At 37.3% G+C, this 18,368-nt stretch overlaps 2 protein-coding genes and 1 long non-coding RNA gene across 3 annotated transcripts in view; 2 read left to right on the top strand and 1 right to left on the bottom strand.

Annotated features, from left to right (window-relative positions):
• pak5 (p21 protein (Cdc42/Rac)-activated kinase 5) overlaps nucleotides 1-6,155 on the bottom strand; it is a 43,752-nt gene extending 37,597 nt beyond the window's left edge. Inside the window, exon 1 of the mRNA XM_051874251.1 lies at nucleotides 5,512-6,155. The gene's annotated coding sequence lies outside the window, so the exon portion shown is untranslated. The remainder of the gene's footprint in view (nucleotides 1-5,511) is intronic.
• A 1,628-nt stretch (nucleotides 6,156-7,783) lies between these two features.
• Nucleotides 7,784-9,791, top strand: LOC127501983 (uncharacterized). Its single transcript, XR_007926750.1, has 2 exons — nucleotides 7,784-8,290; nucleotides 9,137-9,791. It is a non-coding gene; the product is annotated as an uncharacterized LOC127501983 (long non-coding RNA).
• A 2,340-nt stretch (nucleotides 9,792-12,131) lies between these two features.
• Nucleotides 12,132-18,095, top strand: LOC127501966 (galectin-3). Its single transcript, XM_051874333.1, has 5 exons — nucleotides 12,132-12,329; nucleotides 13,135-13,642; nucleotides 13,794-13,882; nucleotides 16,361-16,532; nucleotides 16,737-18,095. Exons 2-5 carry the CDS (start codon nucleotides 13,154-13,156, stop codon nucleotides 16,893-16,895), a joined length of 909 nt encoding a protein of 302 aa, XP_051730293.1. The 5' UTR covers nucleotides 12,132-12,329; nucleotides 13,135-13,153; the 3' UTR covers nucleotides 16,896-18,095.
• The last annotated feature ends 273 nt before the right edge of the window (nucleotides 18,096-18,368 follow it).

Here is an 18,368-nt window from a genome sequence, read left to right as displayed (position 1 = left end):
TTTGTACTGTACCATAATGTATCTAAATTAATCTAAATTGAATCAATATCAGAATTGAATCGAATTACAAGCTTGTGAACTGACACTACTGTATGAGAACTGAACTGAGCTGGACGATGACATCACTGTTTTCTGCAGAACTGCTTTATAGATGAAATTAACTAATTTAATAATTGATGATCTTTACAACAGAACTGAATCAACACTGAACTGACTGAAGCTGCTGTACAGCCAAAATATCTGAATATCTGTCTGAATAATTGTCCTGTTTATCACCGTAGAGCTGCTTTGAAACAAATAAAGGTGACTTGATTTCCTATCAAAAAAATCCTATCAAATCATGAAATGTGTGTCAATGCCCAGACCTAAAATTTACATGTACAGGTCTTAAAAACACAGTAAGGCGAACCAGACTAACATTATAAAAGGAGTTCAGGGGGAAAATGTTACAGAAATGTAGAATACTTCATGTGACAGCTGATAGTAATATTGAAAAAACTAATGCTAATGTATGTCAAAGCAGAAGAACATGATTTTATTTTGGGAGTTTTTGGGTAAATAATCCCACCATCACCTGCAGACACAAACAGCAGTTCCCATCAGCCTCAGGCCTGTGTTCAGGGTCACATGACTTCACCCGCTGCTCACTGACCTGATCAGATTTACTAGAGCACTACTGGAGATCACTTCCTGCCTCACATCTGTTTCCTGTGTGTCATTCTTTCATCATCAGTGCTGTAATCTCTGTCAGTAATATCTGCTCTTCTGCTCTTTCATGGAGCATTCGGCTATTTTTACCGCTGTTTAATTGAATATAACCCATCTGCCACGGGTAACTCGCCTGGAGTGTCAACACTCATTCCGCTCACGGTGTTTGGCCTATATACTGCACACACACACACACATGTTTGTTTTTCTGAATTATGGGGACATTCCATAGGCGTAATGGTTTTTATACTGTATAAACCATATTTTCTCTCCCCCTACACTACCCCTAAACCTACCCATCACAGGAAACTGTGCACATTTTTACTTTCTCACAAAAACTCATTCTGTATGATTTATAAGCCTTTTGAAAAATGGGGACATGGGGTCCTCATAAGTCACTCTCTCCTTATAATACCTATGTCATACCCATGTCATTATACAAATTTGTGTCCTGATATGGCACAAAAACACGCACACACACACACACACACACACACACACACACACACTCACTCACGCACACACACTCACACAGTGAGAAATTAATTTGTTACAGTTTTTAATTTGTGTTAACAAATGGAACATCTTGTAAAGTGTTACCAATCTGATTTTGCTACTATGGCACCTGTGGGACGTTTATATGTAAATGAGCTCTGTTATGATTGGCTACTGTGTTCACATGTGGAATTAGTGGCCACACCCCCTGCTGCGACTGAGACATGAACATCTCACAGGTCTCTGACTTCAATCAACGGAGAGCCGCTGGTGTCGGTCACTCTTCTCCGTTCATCCTCCAGTTTGAGTTCCTCACCACAAAATACATCAGAAGATTTGACAGTGAGATGCAGAGAAACAGAAAGAGATCAGAGTCACTCCAGCTTGAACTTCATAAACCACTGTCATGATGTTCTGAAATTAACATCGCATGCCAAGGTGGAACACATCAGCTGACATGATAAATAATGCATCTATATTATATATAAATAATGCCATTCCTGCTTCCTGAGCGGAAACATCAGTGAGCGTTAAAAACGCTTTTAAAACACAGTGATGCAAAATACAAAAGCATCTGAAGAGCAGAACATCTCAAGCGTGAAACACTTGGGGACTCCCTGCAGGGAGGAACTTCCTGAAGTCCAGAGGAAGTGACAGAAAGAGAACCTGATTGGATAAAGGATTGATGATGACCAATCAGATCTGAGACAGCAGCTCCTCACAGTGACTGTAAAGCAGACTCACGAAGACAGGAACAGGCCGGTTTCAGTCCTCACATCTTCTCATACTGTAGTCCGACTCCATCCATGTTTCCTGAAGCGCTTCACAGTGGGTGTGATTGCTATTTGAAGCACAAAACTGCCGGGAACGATTGTGACCTGCTGTGCTCATTGAGCAGCGCTGGAACTCTAACGATTCTTTAATTGTCTCTAAACTGATGCCACAGACCTCTTTACTCCTGCTCTGATGCACACGGATCACTACTGCAGACACTGAATCATTCACTGTGTTAGGGTTACACCTGTGTTTCTGAATCAGTTCATTCATCTCTGTGATTCTGATGCCAACAACGGTTCCTCTATAAACTGGAGCTGCACGTTTAATCGTGTAAAGATGGCGATCTCAATTCAAACACCCATGCAGTCTTATTCCTAAATGACAGTGATTCGTAATTCTTTGACAAGTACAATAAGAGCGAACATTCAGATCTGTGTTCTGATCCAGAGAGAGCCGTTGTCATGTATAGATATGAAACAGCTTCACAAACAGTCTTTTCAACCACACAGTATCATTATTTCTGTACAATCATTCAGATGATCACAGAAGTACTGAGATAAAAGTTTATAGTTCAGATATAAACACTGATGTCTACAGTAGAGATCAAAATAGAGTAAATCACCTTCTGAAAGAAACTTGATACTTCAGATGAAAATTGTCTCATCACATCATTACACCAGTAGGTGGCGACAAGTGATTGTTAAAAAATGTGTTTGTCATTGAATCATTCACTCAAGAGATTTGTTTAAAAACGCTGATTCATCCAGTAATGAAACAAGTGAAGTCTTTATGAGCGAGTCATTGAATCATTCATTCAAGAGATTCATTCAAAAACACTGATTCATCCAGTAATGAAACAAGAGAAGTCTTTATGAGCGAGTCATTGAATCATTCATTCAAGAGATTCTTTCAAAAACACTGATTCATCCAGTAATGAAACAAGTGAAGTCTTTATGAGTGAGTCATTGAATCATTCACTCAAGAGATTTGTCCAAAAACGCTGATTCATCCAGATATTGAAGCAAGTGAAGTCTTTATGAGTGAGTCATTGAATCATTCATTCAAGCGATTTGTTCAAAAACGCTGATTCATCCAGATATTGAAAAAGGTGAACCCTGCATTCCATTCAGAAGGGCTCATCCCTATGCCCTAATCCCTTCAAAGGGTTTACCCTCCAGAGTGAGAGCTTCGAAGGGATGAAGGGTGTAGGTTTTTTTTTTTTTTGGAACGCGCTTCTGCATCTTAACGTGACAATCAAGGGGGCGTCTCCTTCGCACATTTTGTACGCTGGTTGACCCCCCAAAAAACACGCTCTGAGCGATGAGTAGATTGTGCAAGTTGCGCCTTTTGTTTCACGTTAGTTTATTTATTTTTGGTTTATCACACCATATAGTTTATTGTGTCTAAGTATTTGAAACATTTGAATGGAAAGGTAGCTGTAAAGTACAATGTCATTTTGACCATAATAATGTTCCAAATGTAACTTGTATAAATATTACAGTAATATAGAAAAATACTATACATTTATAGGTAAAATCGAACTCCTGTACCCATTCTGTGACGCAAAACAAATTCCCTGTGCAAACGATCACGGGGGCCCAAAGTGTCCATCAGTTGTACCCTTCGAAATCCTTAATTCCGAAGGGCCCTTTGAAGTGGCCAGTTTTGAGCACTTCGGTTTGGAGCGACCCTTAAATATGGTGGCCATGGTTTTTTTCAATCCGAAGTGCCCTTCAGAGGGCGGTATATCCCGTTTGGAACGCACCGCATGTCTGTATGAGTGAGTCATTGAATCATTCACTCAAGAGATTTGTTCAAAAACACTGATTCATCCAGTAATGAAACAAGTGAAGTTTTTAAATCATTAAATCATTCATTCAAACCATTTAAAAATAATAATTCAAATAATTAAATATTTTTTAATTGACTACAGCAAAAAACATTTGGTCATAACCTCTAATATATTACATGTTATTTTGTTTAGTTGTCTGTTCAGAATCATGATCTCTATTTTAAACAAAAAAATCATGATTCTCAATTTCTCCAGAATCATGCAGCTCTACTATAAACCCCCAAACGCAGAACATTACGTTACTTTCTCTATGTTTATGTTGAATGTGTAAAATAACCAAAATCAAAAGTAAACAATTATTTTGCCTTCAAACGCTCCTGAAACCCAGCAGGCCTCTGTCATCGTTACAGTAAGAGTTATAATAACACAGAAGCCAAGATATTAAGCAGCTCCAGTTTGGATCCAGCGATGATTTCAGGCGATACTGACAACTGTGAAGAGTTCAGACAGACCTAACCCAGACATGCAAATCTGTCAAATATTATCCCTATACTGTAATCATGTTGTAATTGCTGGCTAACATGTTCTGTTTAACTGAATACATGAGGATAACTAACCACATAACGTGAACTATATTAATATTATATCTGTATATCACTGCCATATGAGCGTTACTTTGACACACTCGTCTCTGACTGATAACAGAATATTTTCTAAACAGGCATTTTCCACAAAGCTGCTTTGAAATGATATACATTGTGAAAAGAGCTATACAAATGAACTTCAACTGAATCATCAAGTTTTCTGTAATCTGTAATTAGTTCTGATAAGATGAAGAAAAGTCATAAATGATCAAGCTGAGTGTTCAATGTCCACCAGAAACTCATTTGACCCTTAAAATAACAGCTGATTCTACCTAAAGTAGTCATTCTGAAGCATACGCCTGACTTCAGACATTTAGACGTGACTCTTTAGTTTACCCAATGAACACTTCCACAGTGTCACATCCAATAATGCATGACTAAACACTTACAGATGGATTTGTTACTCATTATTTGTAGTTTAAATATAGTTTGCATGGAATCAGATCCAGTGTTTGAGTGATAGTTTGGCAGCTGAAGGCAGACAGAAGCTCATGTCGAACCTTCAGCATCAACAAACATGAACGCTGAGGAATCGACCACCGAACCTGACCTCATCAGGTCAAACCAGCTGTCTTTACAGTGTGTAATGACATCATCACACACACTGTAACATCATGGCTGCCAAAACACCATCATAACACTGTGGAAGACCATTTCAGCACATACAGAAGAAAACCATGCTTTGGAAAATCGTAATTATAGCATAAAAATCATTTTTTGTTATGTGTTGGAAATGGGCTTCCGTAGATCACAGCCAGTGCTGTTGCTGAAATGAGGCCATTATTAATGACACTGAAGAACCGGACACCTGCAGCAGCAACTACATGACAGACATCTGCATGACACACACACACACACACACACACGAACATCATTTTCTACACTCATGCATTAATCATGCAGGCGCGCGCCGCTGTCCTCGGTGCTGAACGCGGCTTGAGCGCGCGCGCGCGTCGGGAATCTGACAGTCGGTGCTGCTCGAGTGTTGAAGCTCGTGCATGAGACTTGCAGCCCTGTTCTTATGCATTAGCAGCGAATCGCATCCAATCACGCGGCTGCTTGTTGCTAGGAAAGACTCAAATGATGATTGCTCACCTACTGCCGCTGGGAAGCTCCTCACATGTCCTGTCACTGATGTGCTCCACTTCTGTGGGAATGTTATGGAGGGAATTGAGATGTTATGTGGTTGTCCGTGCCATGTTATTCTCCGGGATTGACGCTGGAGACTGCGCGCTACATCCGGGCTGCTGGGAAATCACGGCACCTGACGGCAGACTGACTGACGCTACTATGGCGAAGGCTTGCATCTGAATATTCATGAGCCAAGCGTTCGCTTATTGGACGAGAGCAACGCGACGTCAGTGACAACGACTTAAAATTCAATACTTAAGACCTGGCCATTGGAGGGGAAGAACGTGACGTCAGCATTGTCTAATTAATAATCATAAAAGAAACCATCGCTATTGCATTTACTTTTATTCATTTAACCTATTATTAAATAAAATCGCAAAAAAATTGTACTCTGTATAAAAAAATGGTTTGAAAATGTATAAAACTGTATGTGATTTGTTTCTAATCTGTCTACTGGAAAAATATTCGACAAAGACTATAACATTACAACTTAAGAACTAAAAACTTATATAACTTAAATATTATACAACTATTTAGAATAACGGAACATCTGCTTTATCTATTATGTTTCAAACCTCGAAAGTACAAAAAAAAAAAAAAAAAAAAAAAAAAAAAAAACAGCATATAAAAAAGCGATTTATCCTGATGAGAACGTGCAGTAAAATAAGTCTGTATATGGATCATTCTAGAGAACTGGTTCAAAGTCAGAGTTGGAAACGTCTTGAACAAAAAATGTCTTTTTCCACAATTTTTTTATGTATTCAAATTGTATAATATCAAAGCTACACATTTCTAGTAATTGTGCAGTTAATTCTTATATTGTATTTTCAGAAAGTTTTGAAATATTTTTCCTCTCCCCAAATTTGTCACTACCGAAACACAATAATAAATAATTTAATAAGAAGGGTCACATTGACCTATTAAGATTTTGTTTACATCTACATTGCAAATATATTTTTTGTTATTTTTTAAAAAAAGTTTTCACAGGTAAATCAATAACAATTACAATTTTAACAATATTTCAAGTGTAATTTATGAGATTTGTTGTATTTTGAATCCAATCTTTCTTTGTAAAAGTCATAAAGTTTATCAAACTGATTTCAAAGTGAAGGATTCATTAGTTTGAATAAACATTGAACCAAACACTATAATAACATCTTAGCTGATCATTCAATATACTTTATTTTTGATAAAACATCCCATGTTTCGGTCGTGACTGCACATATCCGGTAGTGACAGTAATGTGTTGGTAGTGACCAGATCACATGACACAATTTAACTCACATATTAAAACATTAAAACGCTAATGATTTGTATAACTGTACTACAATTTTGTTAATTTCCCCCAAATAAATGATAATGTTTCCCTTTTGTCACTACCAAAACAATGATGTCACTACCGAAACAGTCACGACTGAAACATGTGGTGAAGTTTCGGTAGTGACAATTTTAGACTCTTTTGAGCCGCTCAAAGATGCTAATCAGCACATGGTTAGCTAGCACACTTCTGAACAGTTGTACACACAGAAAAACTACATTTTATGGAATAACACTCAGAAAAGTTTGCTTAATTGCAGAAAAAGGTGTTTGTTAGTGACGTTCCTTAAAGTTCCACACAGATTCTCAGACTTCTGAACACATTTAACTCAGAATGATGGATCTATCTACTGTGAAAGAGAGGCGATGAGAGGGAGGAACAGGAATATTTCCTGATCAGAAATGTAGAAGTGTGTTAAAATCAGTCTCAGACAATGACTCAAACACACACTGTTTCGGTAGTGACATGAACATGAGGGACACATTTTTACATAAAGTTTTATGATTTAAAAATAAAAATAAATATTTTTTTAACTTCACTTTAAAAAAAAAAAAATCAAAAATATATTTTTAAAAACAATGGAAAAAATTGCTACAATTATTTCAATATCATTTTCACGAGTAGGGGTTAGGGTTCGGGACAGACTCCTCCCAATTGAAAGTACCCAATAAATGATGATTTTGTATATATTAATCTTACTGATATTTTAAATATTATTGTGGGATTCAACAGATAATAGAAGGATCGTAGTAAACATCTCAAATTTGAATACTTAAATGCTTTTTAAATGTGTTTTTTGGTTGTGAGACAGCAGTTTGCACCAGTTCTGTAGAATATAACAGATATAAGCTATCGCCAAAACTGTTCACTTTAATATTTTGATTATTTTACATTTTTTTATATCACATAGCAGGGTCACGTTAAATTGTCTAATTGATATTCATAAGCCAGGTCTTCGCCATTGGAGGGCTACTAAGCAGCGTCATTAATATTCAGAAACACAAGCATTCACCATGGCCAGGAAGCAAGACAACGTCGTTGCGTCGATCCAGTAATATTCGTGAACTCGGCGTAAGCCGTTGGATAGTGACCAGGCAACGTCAGCGCGTCCTAATTAATATTCATGACAAAGGCCATCGCCATAGTAGGGTTCGTAATGTCGCCGAACCGGGCGGCTTCAGACGTGCTCGATGATGATATCGATGAAATAATCCCTCAGCTTCGAAACGCTACACGTGTGTCTTTCCTTCATCGAGTATAACGGGGTGATGATGATGATGATGTCACGAGATTCTGGGATTATAAACACTGACACACTGAACCGGTTCCGAAGCTTCAGCGTTCAGAATCAGAACCACCAGATCCTGTTTGTTTAGAAGCGACGAGGATTCTAAACAAACGCTGCGATGACACGTGACGTGAAAAGTACGTGAATGACGTCACGACACACAACGACGTCGATGTAATTTATGTATTTCAGTATCTCCAGCCCTTCATCACTTCTGAAGAACTAAAACATTTAAACTGTTTAGGAATGAATTCAAGTATTCTGTATGAATATAATGTGTGACAGAAATACAGGCGGATCATTTTTTGAATGTCGTTTGTGACTAATTTAATTTAATGTATATCTTAATTTCTGTAAACGAATTACATGAAGCTTTGAATCAACATCTTCATGTTTTCATTTCACCACTGAGGGGCAGCAGAAACATTCTCCAGTCTGAGATTAATGAGTTTAATACATCAGATCAGTGAAGAAGCTGACAGGAAACGTTGTGTCAAGGTTCTCTCAAAGTTCTGAACGTTCTTCCAATAACGTTAATAGAACGTTTGTTCAAAGTTATCTGGTCTTTAATAAGGTTCTCAAAACATTAGGACAAAAACATTATTTATATACGGAGCGTTTTTTGGATGTTCTTCTAACGTTTTATAAATGTTTCAGGACATTCAGAGAACATTCAAAAATAACGTTCCCATAATGTTTGAAGAATGATACAAAGGAATGTTCCCTTAACATACGCATAACCAAGAAGACTTTCAGACTTTTTAGAACATTCAAAAAATGTTTTGAACATTCAGAAATAACGTTTTCATAACGTAACGGGAACGTTAGCAGAACGTATTTGTTGAGCTGGATGACATCATGCTCTTGATTTTGGAAGAAACTTTCTTCTCTGATCTGATTTGATCTGATCTGATCTTAGCTCTGAGGATTATTTCCTGCCGTTTCTCTGATCTGAACATCATGTGTGTGTTCTGAGATATCAGGTCTAGCAGCGGGCGTCACTGGTGCATGATGGGAAGGCCTGACGTCAGCTGACACAGCAGGGAAACAGTTAACCTGCTCACACCTGAGATTCTCCACACGGTTCATCTCATCTCAAGAGCTTCGCTGACGCCGTTTCTGCCACAGAATAACACAGTAAAACAGTAATTGTGTCGTTCCGTGTCAAATCGGCCAGAGCTCCCCGACTCCCCGAGTTTTGATTTTGTTCATATTTTTTTCCTGTACAAAGACAAACATCAATAATGATGAAAGCTGAAAATGGTCATTTTGACCCTCTTATTCAGTAAATATACATCTGTGACATTTAATATTTTGGCTTTCATCACTATTTATCAAAACTTTGAGTCGGGGAAGTTTCTGAAATTTGGTAGATTTGACACGGAATGACCCAATTCTGACTTTTTATCTCACAATTCTGACTTTTTATCTCACAATTCAGACTTTTTTTTTAGAATTACTAGAAACAAACTCACAAAAGCGAGAAAAAAGTCAGAATTGCGAGATAAAAAGCTTCCATATTTTCCTACTTTTCACTTTTGATTAAACTTTATTAATGGAAAAACTGTTGATTATGATGCAAATGATGCTTCAACAATTTCTGAATGTATTTCAAGAAATAAATGTTGAATTGGATTATTTTTGACTCATTTAATTTGTTTTTAATTATGTAATAATTAATTATTTTGTGACAGATTTTCATAGTTTAAAATTGCACATCTGGGTTTTGGATTATTAAAACAAATAAATGCCATATAAAGTAGCAGATAAAGTGATGAAGGCAGTGTGACCTTCTACACTGACTCTGTTCGTTCAGCAGGATCAGACACACGTTTGATGGGTTAGTGTGAAGAACATTTTAATAATCTAAAGCACCTTTGTTCCACTATAGAGAAGCTTTATTTGAGTTTGGAAGCTCTTGGACTTATTGTGTTTCCAGAGGCTCAATGTGATAAATCATATAAAAGCACAATATGAGATGATCTTCATATCAATAAAATCGGAAGATCAGGACCTTTTGAGAATCTGATGTAAAATATTCTTAAAGAAATCTGTGATGGAGTTCAGCTGAATGTTTGTTCAGTAACGATGGAGACCAAACCCTGCGTTTACTGCGAGGAACAACGAGTCCTTCAGCATCATGTGATGAAGATTTGAGTTCTCAGGAACATGTTGAACTGCAGTTTGTTCATATGGAGCGTCAGCTTTATTTCTACAGCGCTTTAAACAGTAAGATTGATTCAAAGCAGCTTCACAGTAATAAACAGAATCAATGATGAAAACTTCATCAAATATGAGACACTTTCAGATTCTGCTGTAAAAAGACAATCGAGTCATTATTCAGATCAGTTCAGACAATGATCACGGCGGCTCGTTTCAATCTAACCTCATCATGTGTTTACAGCTGCTGCGACACGGACACATGACTGCTGACCGACAGACTGACCGACCGCACGCGCTCACAAGAGACTCATTACAGCACAGACCTGCAGTGTGAGACGCGTCAGCTCACTCTCACATCATGATGATTCAATGCTTCTGAACTGCACAAAATGCTTTTATTGCTTAGTGTTTTTGTCTCGTTTCCAGTCCAAATATCTAAAAATTCTTAAGTCCAGATGCTTTGACTAGATAAGTAAAATGACAGAAGATATTTTTTCTTGTTTTCTGGGGGGAAAAATCAAAATGAAGTAGTTTTTGCTCAAAACAAGCTAAATTATTTCTGTTTGGGACAGAAACAAAAAACAAGATTATTTTTCTTACTCCATTGGCAGATAATTTTGCTTGTTTTAAGCAAAAACTCACTTCAGTTTGATTCATTTATTTTTTTATTTATTTTTTCAGAAAACAAGAAAAAAATCTTGATTTAAGAATGTTTAGATATTTAGACCGGAAACAAGAAAAAAACACTAAGCAGTGAAAGAGTCTCTTCTGCTCATCAAGTCTGCGTTTATTTGATCAAAAATACAGTAAAATTGTGAAATATTATTCCAGTGTAAATCAGCTGTTTTCTATGTGAATATATAGTAAAGTGTAATTTATTTCTGTGATCAAAGCTGAATTTTCAGCATCATTACTCCAGTCTTCAGTGTCACATGATCCTTCAGAAATCATTCTAATATGATGATTTGATGATCAAGAAACGGCTAGAAGCAGAACTCAAGTTCCTGCAGAATCTAATCATGAAGAAATGAACATACAGATGAATAATCAATAAACAGATCGCAATAGATAATACAAAACAATCCAGCTGACAGAGAACGTTCTCTCAACATTCTTCCAGTAACATTACCAGAACGTTCATTCAAAGTTATCTGGTCTTTAATAATGTTCTCAGAACGTTAGCACAAAAACATTATACATCATTCATGGAACGTTTTATTTCAGAAACATTTTAATTGGACGTTCATCTAACGTTTTTTAAATGTTTCTACTTGTTTCAGAACGTTCCCATAACGTTTGGAGAATGACACACTGGAATGTTCCCTCAACGTTCACATAATCAAGAAAAAACTTTTTAGAACATTTAAAAAACTCAACGTTGTGAACGTTCAGAAACAGGGTTTTCATAACGTTATGGGAACGTTCTTACAGCATGTTTGTTATCCGGCGTCTGCGTTACAGTCAGCAGTGAATCTCATGAACAAACTGACTCTGTGTTCAGTCATGTGACTTACTGAAACACTGGTTACTGTGGCAACCGCTGGAATATTGACTGTGTGTGTAAATCTAATAATCCACACTGAGACGCTTCCGCTGGTGTTTCACCGCGAAGGAAGAAAATATAATGAGAAACTTTAAAATTCAATTCTTTTCTATTTCCAGTACAGGATCAGTGAAAAGAGCGTCTTTAGAAAATGTTGATCTAAATATTAAATTTTATGTGAGTTTAAAACAGACTGTGATTCACTAGTTATATAATAAAGTTACTGAACGTCCTGCTGGTCAAATGATGAAGAAAGCAGAATCATCAAATCCTGCAGATCATTTTCTCTGTCTGTCTGTGTGTGTGTGTGTGTGTGTGTGTGTGTGTGTGTGTGTGTGTGTGTGTGTGTGTGTGTGTGTGTGTGAGAACAGACGGGCTCTTTCTTCATAATGCGCAGGAATGAGGAGCGGCTGCATATAAACCAGACTCCCGTCTTCTGTTCCTCCGTCCTTCTGCTGCTCCTTCAACAGGTACTGTGATCCTCAACACCTCATTTACAGATTAAAATGCTTTAATATCCAGGAATTATTAAATAGTGATCAGTAATAGTGATCTAGAGTTTAATGTGTAGTTTTGAATCTTTAGATTTGATCCAGTTTTTGTGATGTCACAGATTTACAGCAGTTATAAAGATCTCACTTCAGTCAGATCAGGTTTGTGCATCAATGTTTGACCTTCAGTTCTTAAATATTGATTTATAATTCACACCTTCAGCGTTACAGCACTAGTTAGATCTCTGGTTTTTGATGATGATCTGCTGTGGAAGAATGAACACACTGGCACTCAAAAGTTTGGAATAAATGTGATTTTGTTAACCTTTGTGAAAGAGTGTCTTCTGCTCACCAAAGCTGCTTTTATTTGATCAAAAATACAGTAAAAACAGTTAAATATTATTCCAATGTAAATCAGCTGTTTTCTATGTGAATATATAGTAAAGTGTAATTTATTCCTGTGATCAAAGCTGAATTTTCAGCATCATTACTCCAGTCTTCAGTGTCACATGATCCTTCAGAAATCATTCTGATATGATGATTTGATGATCAAGAAACATTTATGATTATTATCAGTGTTGAAAACAGTTATTTCCTTTTTTTAATCTTACTGACCCCAAACTTCACGGTTTCCACAGAAATCTGAAGCAGCACAGCTGTTTTCAACACTGATAATAATCAGAAATGTTTCTTGATCACTAAATCAGCATATTAGAATGATTTCTGAAGGATCATGTGATGTTAGTTGAGTAGTGTTTGACGTTAGTAATTGTTTGTTTCTCAGGTTCAGGTCGACAGACATCATGAGTTGCCCATCCTCTGGTCAGCAGGGCTTTTACCCTCAGATCCCTCAGCAGCCGGCCGGTACCGTATGGCCCGGTCAACCCGGTCAACCCTGCCAACCCTGTTGGCCCTGCCAACCCGGTCAGCAGAGTTGGCCTGTTAACCAGCCCAGCGCATCGCTCCCTACGACCTGGCCGGTCCAACCCACCCAACCAGGCTGGCCAAACCCTCCAACAATCCAACCAAACCCACCAACCCAACCAGCACAACCCAATCCACCAATCCAACCATCCCAACCAATTCAACCAACCCAACCAAACCCTCCAGTTCAGCCGAACCCACCTGTTCAACCAACCTGGCCTGCTCAAGTACCAACCCCGACGGGTTACCTCCCATCTCCAGTCCCCCCGGCGTGGCACGGTAATCCTGGTCAACCCGGTTGGCCCGGTCAGGGGCCCACAGGAGGAGTCCCGCAGCAGTGGCCCCCGGCGCCAGCGACCGCTCCTGTAGTAAGACACTAAACCAGCGCTGCTTAACCCTTGTGTCGCAGTCATGATGGGTCACGGACACACAGAACAAAACCATCAATGCTAATAATAAAACACAACTAATGTTGCAAAAATCAATGTCTAATGAATATCAATGTTTCTCTGCTTTCAGGTGGTTCCTTTCAACATGAATTTTCCCCGTGGCATCTATGACAAGCTAATGCTAACTATCAGAGGACAGATTAAACCAGATGCTAAAATGTAAGTGCGCACTAAAGAGACTGTTACCCTTATGTATCCAATGTTGCCATATTTAACATATGGTTGAGTTTCAGAAAATGTAGTGCCTCACACATCAGAACCATTCATAGGTGCATCGGATAAAAGTCCCATATAAACTCTAAAAAAAATTCCTGCAGTAGTATAAATCACTACTCAAATTTGCACCATCGTGAAATTTTATTTGCAAAATTTCAGTCAATGGACCTTCCTTATGCCTGAGCAAAACATTTTGAATAAAAACCTGAAGAACGTCGATTGAACGAAACATTACGAATAAAAACCTGAGGAAGATCGATTGAATAAAACATTGCAAATAAAAACCTAAAAAAGGTCGACTGAACAAAACATTGCAAATAAAAACCTGAAGGTCGATTGAACAAAATGCGAATAAAAACCTGAAGAAGGTTGATTGAACAAAACATTGTGAATAAAAACCTGAAGGTTGATTGAACAAAATGTGAATAAAAACCTGAAGAACGTCTATTGAACGAAACATTGCGAATAAAAACCTGAAGGTCGATTGAACAAAATGCGAATAAAAACCTGAAGGTCGATTGAACAAAATGCGAATAAAAACCTGAAGAACGTCGATTGAACGAAACATTGCGAATAAAAACCTGAAGGTCGATTGAACAAAACATTGCGAATAAAAACCTGAAGGACGATTGAACAAAATGTGAATAAAAACCTGAAGAACGTTGATTGAACAAAACATTGCGAATAAAAACCTGAAGGTTGATTGAACAAAATGCGAATAAAAACCTGAAGGTCGATTGAACAAAATGCGAATAAAAACCTGAAGAACGTCGATTGAACGAAACATTGCGAATAAAAACCTGAAGGTCGATTGAACAAAATGCGAATAAAAACCTGAAGGTCGATTGAACAAAATGCGAATAAAAACCTGAAGAAGGTTGATTGAACAAAACATTGCGAATAAAAACCTGAAGGACGATTGAACAAAATGTTAATAAAAACCTGAAGAAGGTTGATTGAACAAAACATTGCGAATAAAAACCTGAAGGACGATTGAACAAAATGCGAATAAAAACCTGAAGAAGGTTGATTGAACAAAACATTGCGAATAAAAACCTGAAGGACGATTGAACAAAATGTGAATAAAAACCTGAAGAAGGTCGATTGAACGAAACATTGCGAATAAAAACCTGAAGGACGATTGAACAAAATGTGAATAAAAACCTGAAGAACGTCGATTGAACAAAATGCGAATAAAAACCTGAAGAAGGTTGATTGAACAAAACATTGCGAATAAAAACCTGAAGGACGACTGAACAAAATGCGAATAAAAACCTGAAGAAGGTTGATTGAACAAAACATTGCGAATAAAAACCTGAAGGATGATTGAACAAAATGTGAATAAAAACCTGAAGAAGGTCGATTGAACGAAACATTGCGAATAAAAACCTGAAGGTTGATTGAACAAAATGTGAATAAAAACCTGAAGGTCGATTGAACAAAATGCGAATAAAAACCTGAAGAACGTCGATTGAACGAAACATTGCGAATAAAAACCTGAAGGTCGATTGAACAAAATGCGAATAAAAACCTGAAGGCCGATTGAACAAAATGCGAATAAAAACCTGAAGAAGGTTGATTGAACAAAACATTGCGAATAAAAACCTGAAGGACGATTGAACAAAATGTGAATAAAAACCTGAAGAACGTCGATTGAACGAAACATTGCGAATAAAAACCTGAAGGTCGATTGAACAAAATGCGAATAAAAACCTGAAGAAGGTTGATTGAACAAAACATTGCGAATAAAAACCTGAAGGACGATTGAACAAAATGTGAATAAAAACCTGAAGAACGTCGACTGAACAAAACATTGCGAATAAAAACCTGAAGGTCGATTGAACAAAATGTGAATAAAAACCTGAAGGTCGATTGAACAAAATGCGAATAAAAACCTGAAGGTCAATTGAACGAAACATTGCTAATAAAAACCTGAAGGTCGATTGAACAAAATGCGAATAAAAACCTGAAGAAGGTCGATTGAACAAAACATTGCGAATAAAAACGTGAAGGTCGATTGAACAAAATGCAAATAAAAACCTGAAGAAGGTCGATTGAACAAAATATTGTGAATAAAAACGTGAAGGTCGATTGAATGAGACATTGCGTACAAAACCCCCCGAATCTGAGGAAGGTCGAACAAAACATTGCAAATAAAAATCTGAAGGTCGATTGACTGAAATGCTGTGAATAAAAAACTGAGGAATGTCAGTTGTACAAAACATTGCAAATAAAATTTCGTGATGATGCACGTTTTAGTAGTGTAGTAGTATTTATGCATTTTTTGAATGTCAGAACTTGAAATCATAAATGAACTCCAGAGCAAACATGAACACAGTTTGATACTTTGACAAATGGGTTTTTAAGGAATTATGGGTTTGTCGAAACAAAAGGTGTCACTAACGTTTCTTCTGTCGCAAGGTTCACGATCAACTTCCTGCGCGGTAACGACATCGCCCTTCACATCAACCCGCGATTCAACGAAGGAGGAAAAGCAGTTCTGGTCCGCAATCATAAACTGGGTGAACACTGGGGGAAAGAGGAGCGGGAGCTTCTGGCGCCGTTTCCGTTCATGCCGGGACATCACTTTGAGGTAAACGATACGCTGGAGTTCGAACTCCAAGACTCTCTGCCTAAAAACAAAGTGTTCAAACGATTCCCGTTTATTGGTGGGATAAAAGCAGCAAGAGCGTTCAAAAAGTGATGGCGCCACCTAGTGTCGTTCTGTAGAAGTGTGTGCGATTGACATGAAGACGCGGATGAGTGTCACTGCAGTAACCTTCACGTCTCTCCGTAGATGAAGATCCTCTGCACCTTCACCGAGTTCAAGGTGGCCGTCAACAACACGCCCACCTTTGACTTTAAGCATCGTATCAGAGAGGTCAACCAGATCGACCGCATCAACATCCTGCATGACGTCACCCTCACGTCCGTCAACGTGGACACGCTCCCGTGACTCAGGGTCAACTAAACTAACCATGGCAGAATATTAAACCCAACAGGACCTGATTAAACTGTCGTCTTTAGGACACGACGACACCAGATGGATTCAATAAAACACAAAACTCTCACGCAAACATCACGACTGGACTCAAAAACGCCTTTCCCCTTTAATTTATGAACTAATACTGAACAATACTTATTCATTAATCATAGTTAATGATAATTTCAACATTTACTAACATTATTAAAATCGAATGTATCTGTTAATATTATTTAAGGAGCTGAGTGAACATGAACATGAACGTATTTTTATGAACGGTAACAAAGATTAATAAGTACTGTATCAAATGTATTGACCGTTGTTAGGGATGCACGATATATCAGCCACCATATCGGTATCGGCCGATATATGTTCATGTTACAATGTTCTCGTTATCGGCCCGATAAGAAAATTTGGCCGATATATTAAAGCTGATAAATAATGGATTATTTCCTTGAGCTGAGACACTTCAGTCCTCCATTATGGTTTTGAATTGCTAGAAATATGAAAGGAAAACACAGTTAAGTTCAACATGTGCAAGTCTGTCATATCGGCTACATAATATTATACTGAGAACATTATAATCGTGTGTTTGGGACATGGCTTTTAGTGGTGAGACTTTTGTTTTTGTAATCAGGCTTTCAAATATAAAGAATTATCGGTATCGGCCACATTTTTCATATCGGTGCATCCCTAACCACTGTTAGATAATGATAGTTAATGCATTACTAATAGGTTAATAGTGTTACCAAGTTTTCTTTACCAAAATAATAGTGTATTAACTGAGAAATACTACCGTTGGTAACACTTTACAATCTGGTCAATTGTCGATGCATTTTGTGATTTATTTGTTAACATCATTACTGTGATTGGATGTTAAACTTCCTGCTTCAAATGCAATTAATAACTTCTTTCTAATTTGTTTTCTTCTGTGCCGGGTCAGAAATTAACAGGTGATTGTGTCAAAAATGTGGCCGAAGTTCATACAGATGCCCACAAAATTCAAGATCTGATTGCAACAAAAACACAAAAAAACACTTGTATAAGATCTGGACTTTTATATTTTAACACATCATATAATTAATATCACAAGAGCTGTTTTCACAAACATGAGCACGACTGCATCGTGATATTGATTTCATACAATAAACAAAATGTTGTTTTTAAAAGGAATGATTGATGCAGGTGTGATCGTAGAGATTCAGAAGATGAAGTCTTGTTAGTGATTTCATCTCTATATAGTGTTTTATATTTAATTACTGAACAATAAGACATTTCTCAGGCAGTAGATGTGGATCTTTGGGATGAATTTAAGGAGTGCCGCTCTGGGTTTAGGACTACACTAGCAGTAACTAATGTTACCAAATACAACTTCTGATTTAAAAACTATTAGGAAATGTTGAAATTGACATTAAGATTAATAAAGATTACAAATATGACAAAGAA

Source organism: Ctenopharyngodon idella, chromosome 20 (assembly GCF_019924925.1).
Source record: "Ctenopharyngodon idella isolate HZGC_01 chromosome 20, HZGC01, whole genome shotgun sequence".
In the NCBI taxonomy this organism is placed as follows: domain Eukaryota; kingdom Metazoa; phylum Chordata; class Actinopteri; order Cypriniformes; family Xenocyprididae; genus Ctenopharyngodon; species Ctenopharyngodon idella.
Note: the sequence above shows the minus strand (reverse complement) of the source record. Positions and strands in the feature narration are given on the sequence as shown.

What these genes read in the sequence shown, in the direction of transcription:
- LOC127501966 (XM_051874333.1), top strand. Translation starts at nt 13,154, where the DNA reads ATGAGTTGCCCATCCTCTGGTCAGCAGGGCTTTTACCCTCAGATCCCT. An exon ending in CGCCAGCGACCGCTCCTGTA is followed by an intron (nt 13,643 to 13,793) that starts GTAAGACACTAA and finishes CTCTGCTTTCAG; the next exon opens with GTGGTTCCTTTCAACATGAA. An exon ending in TGCCGGGACATCACTTTGAG is followed by an intron (nt 16,533 to 16,736) that starts GTAAACGATACG and finishes GTCTCTCCGTAG; the next exon opens with ATGAAGATCCTCTGCACCTT.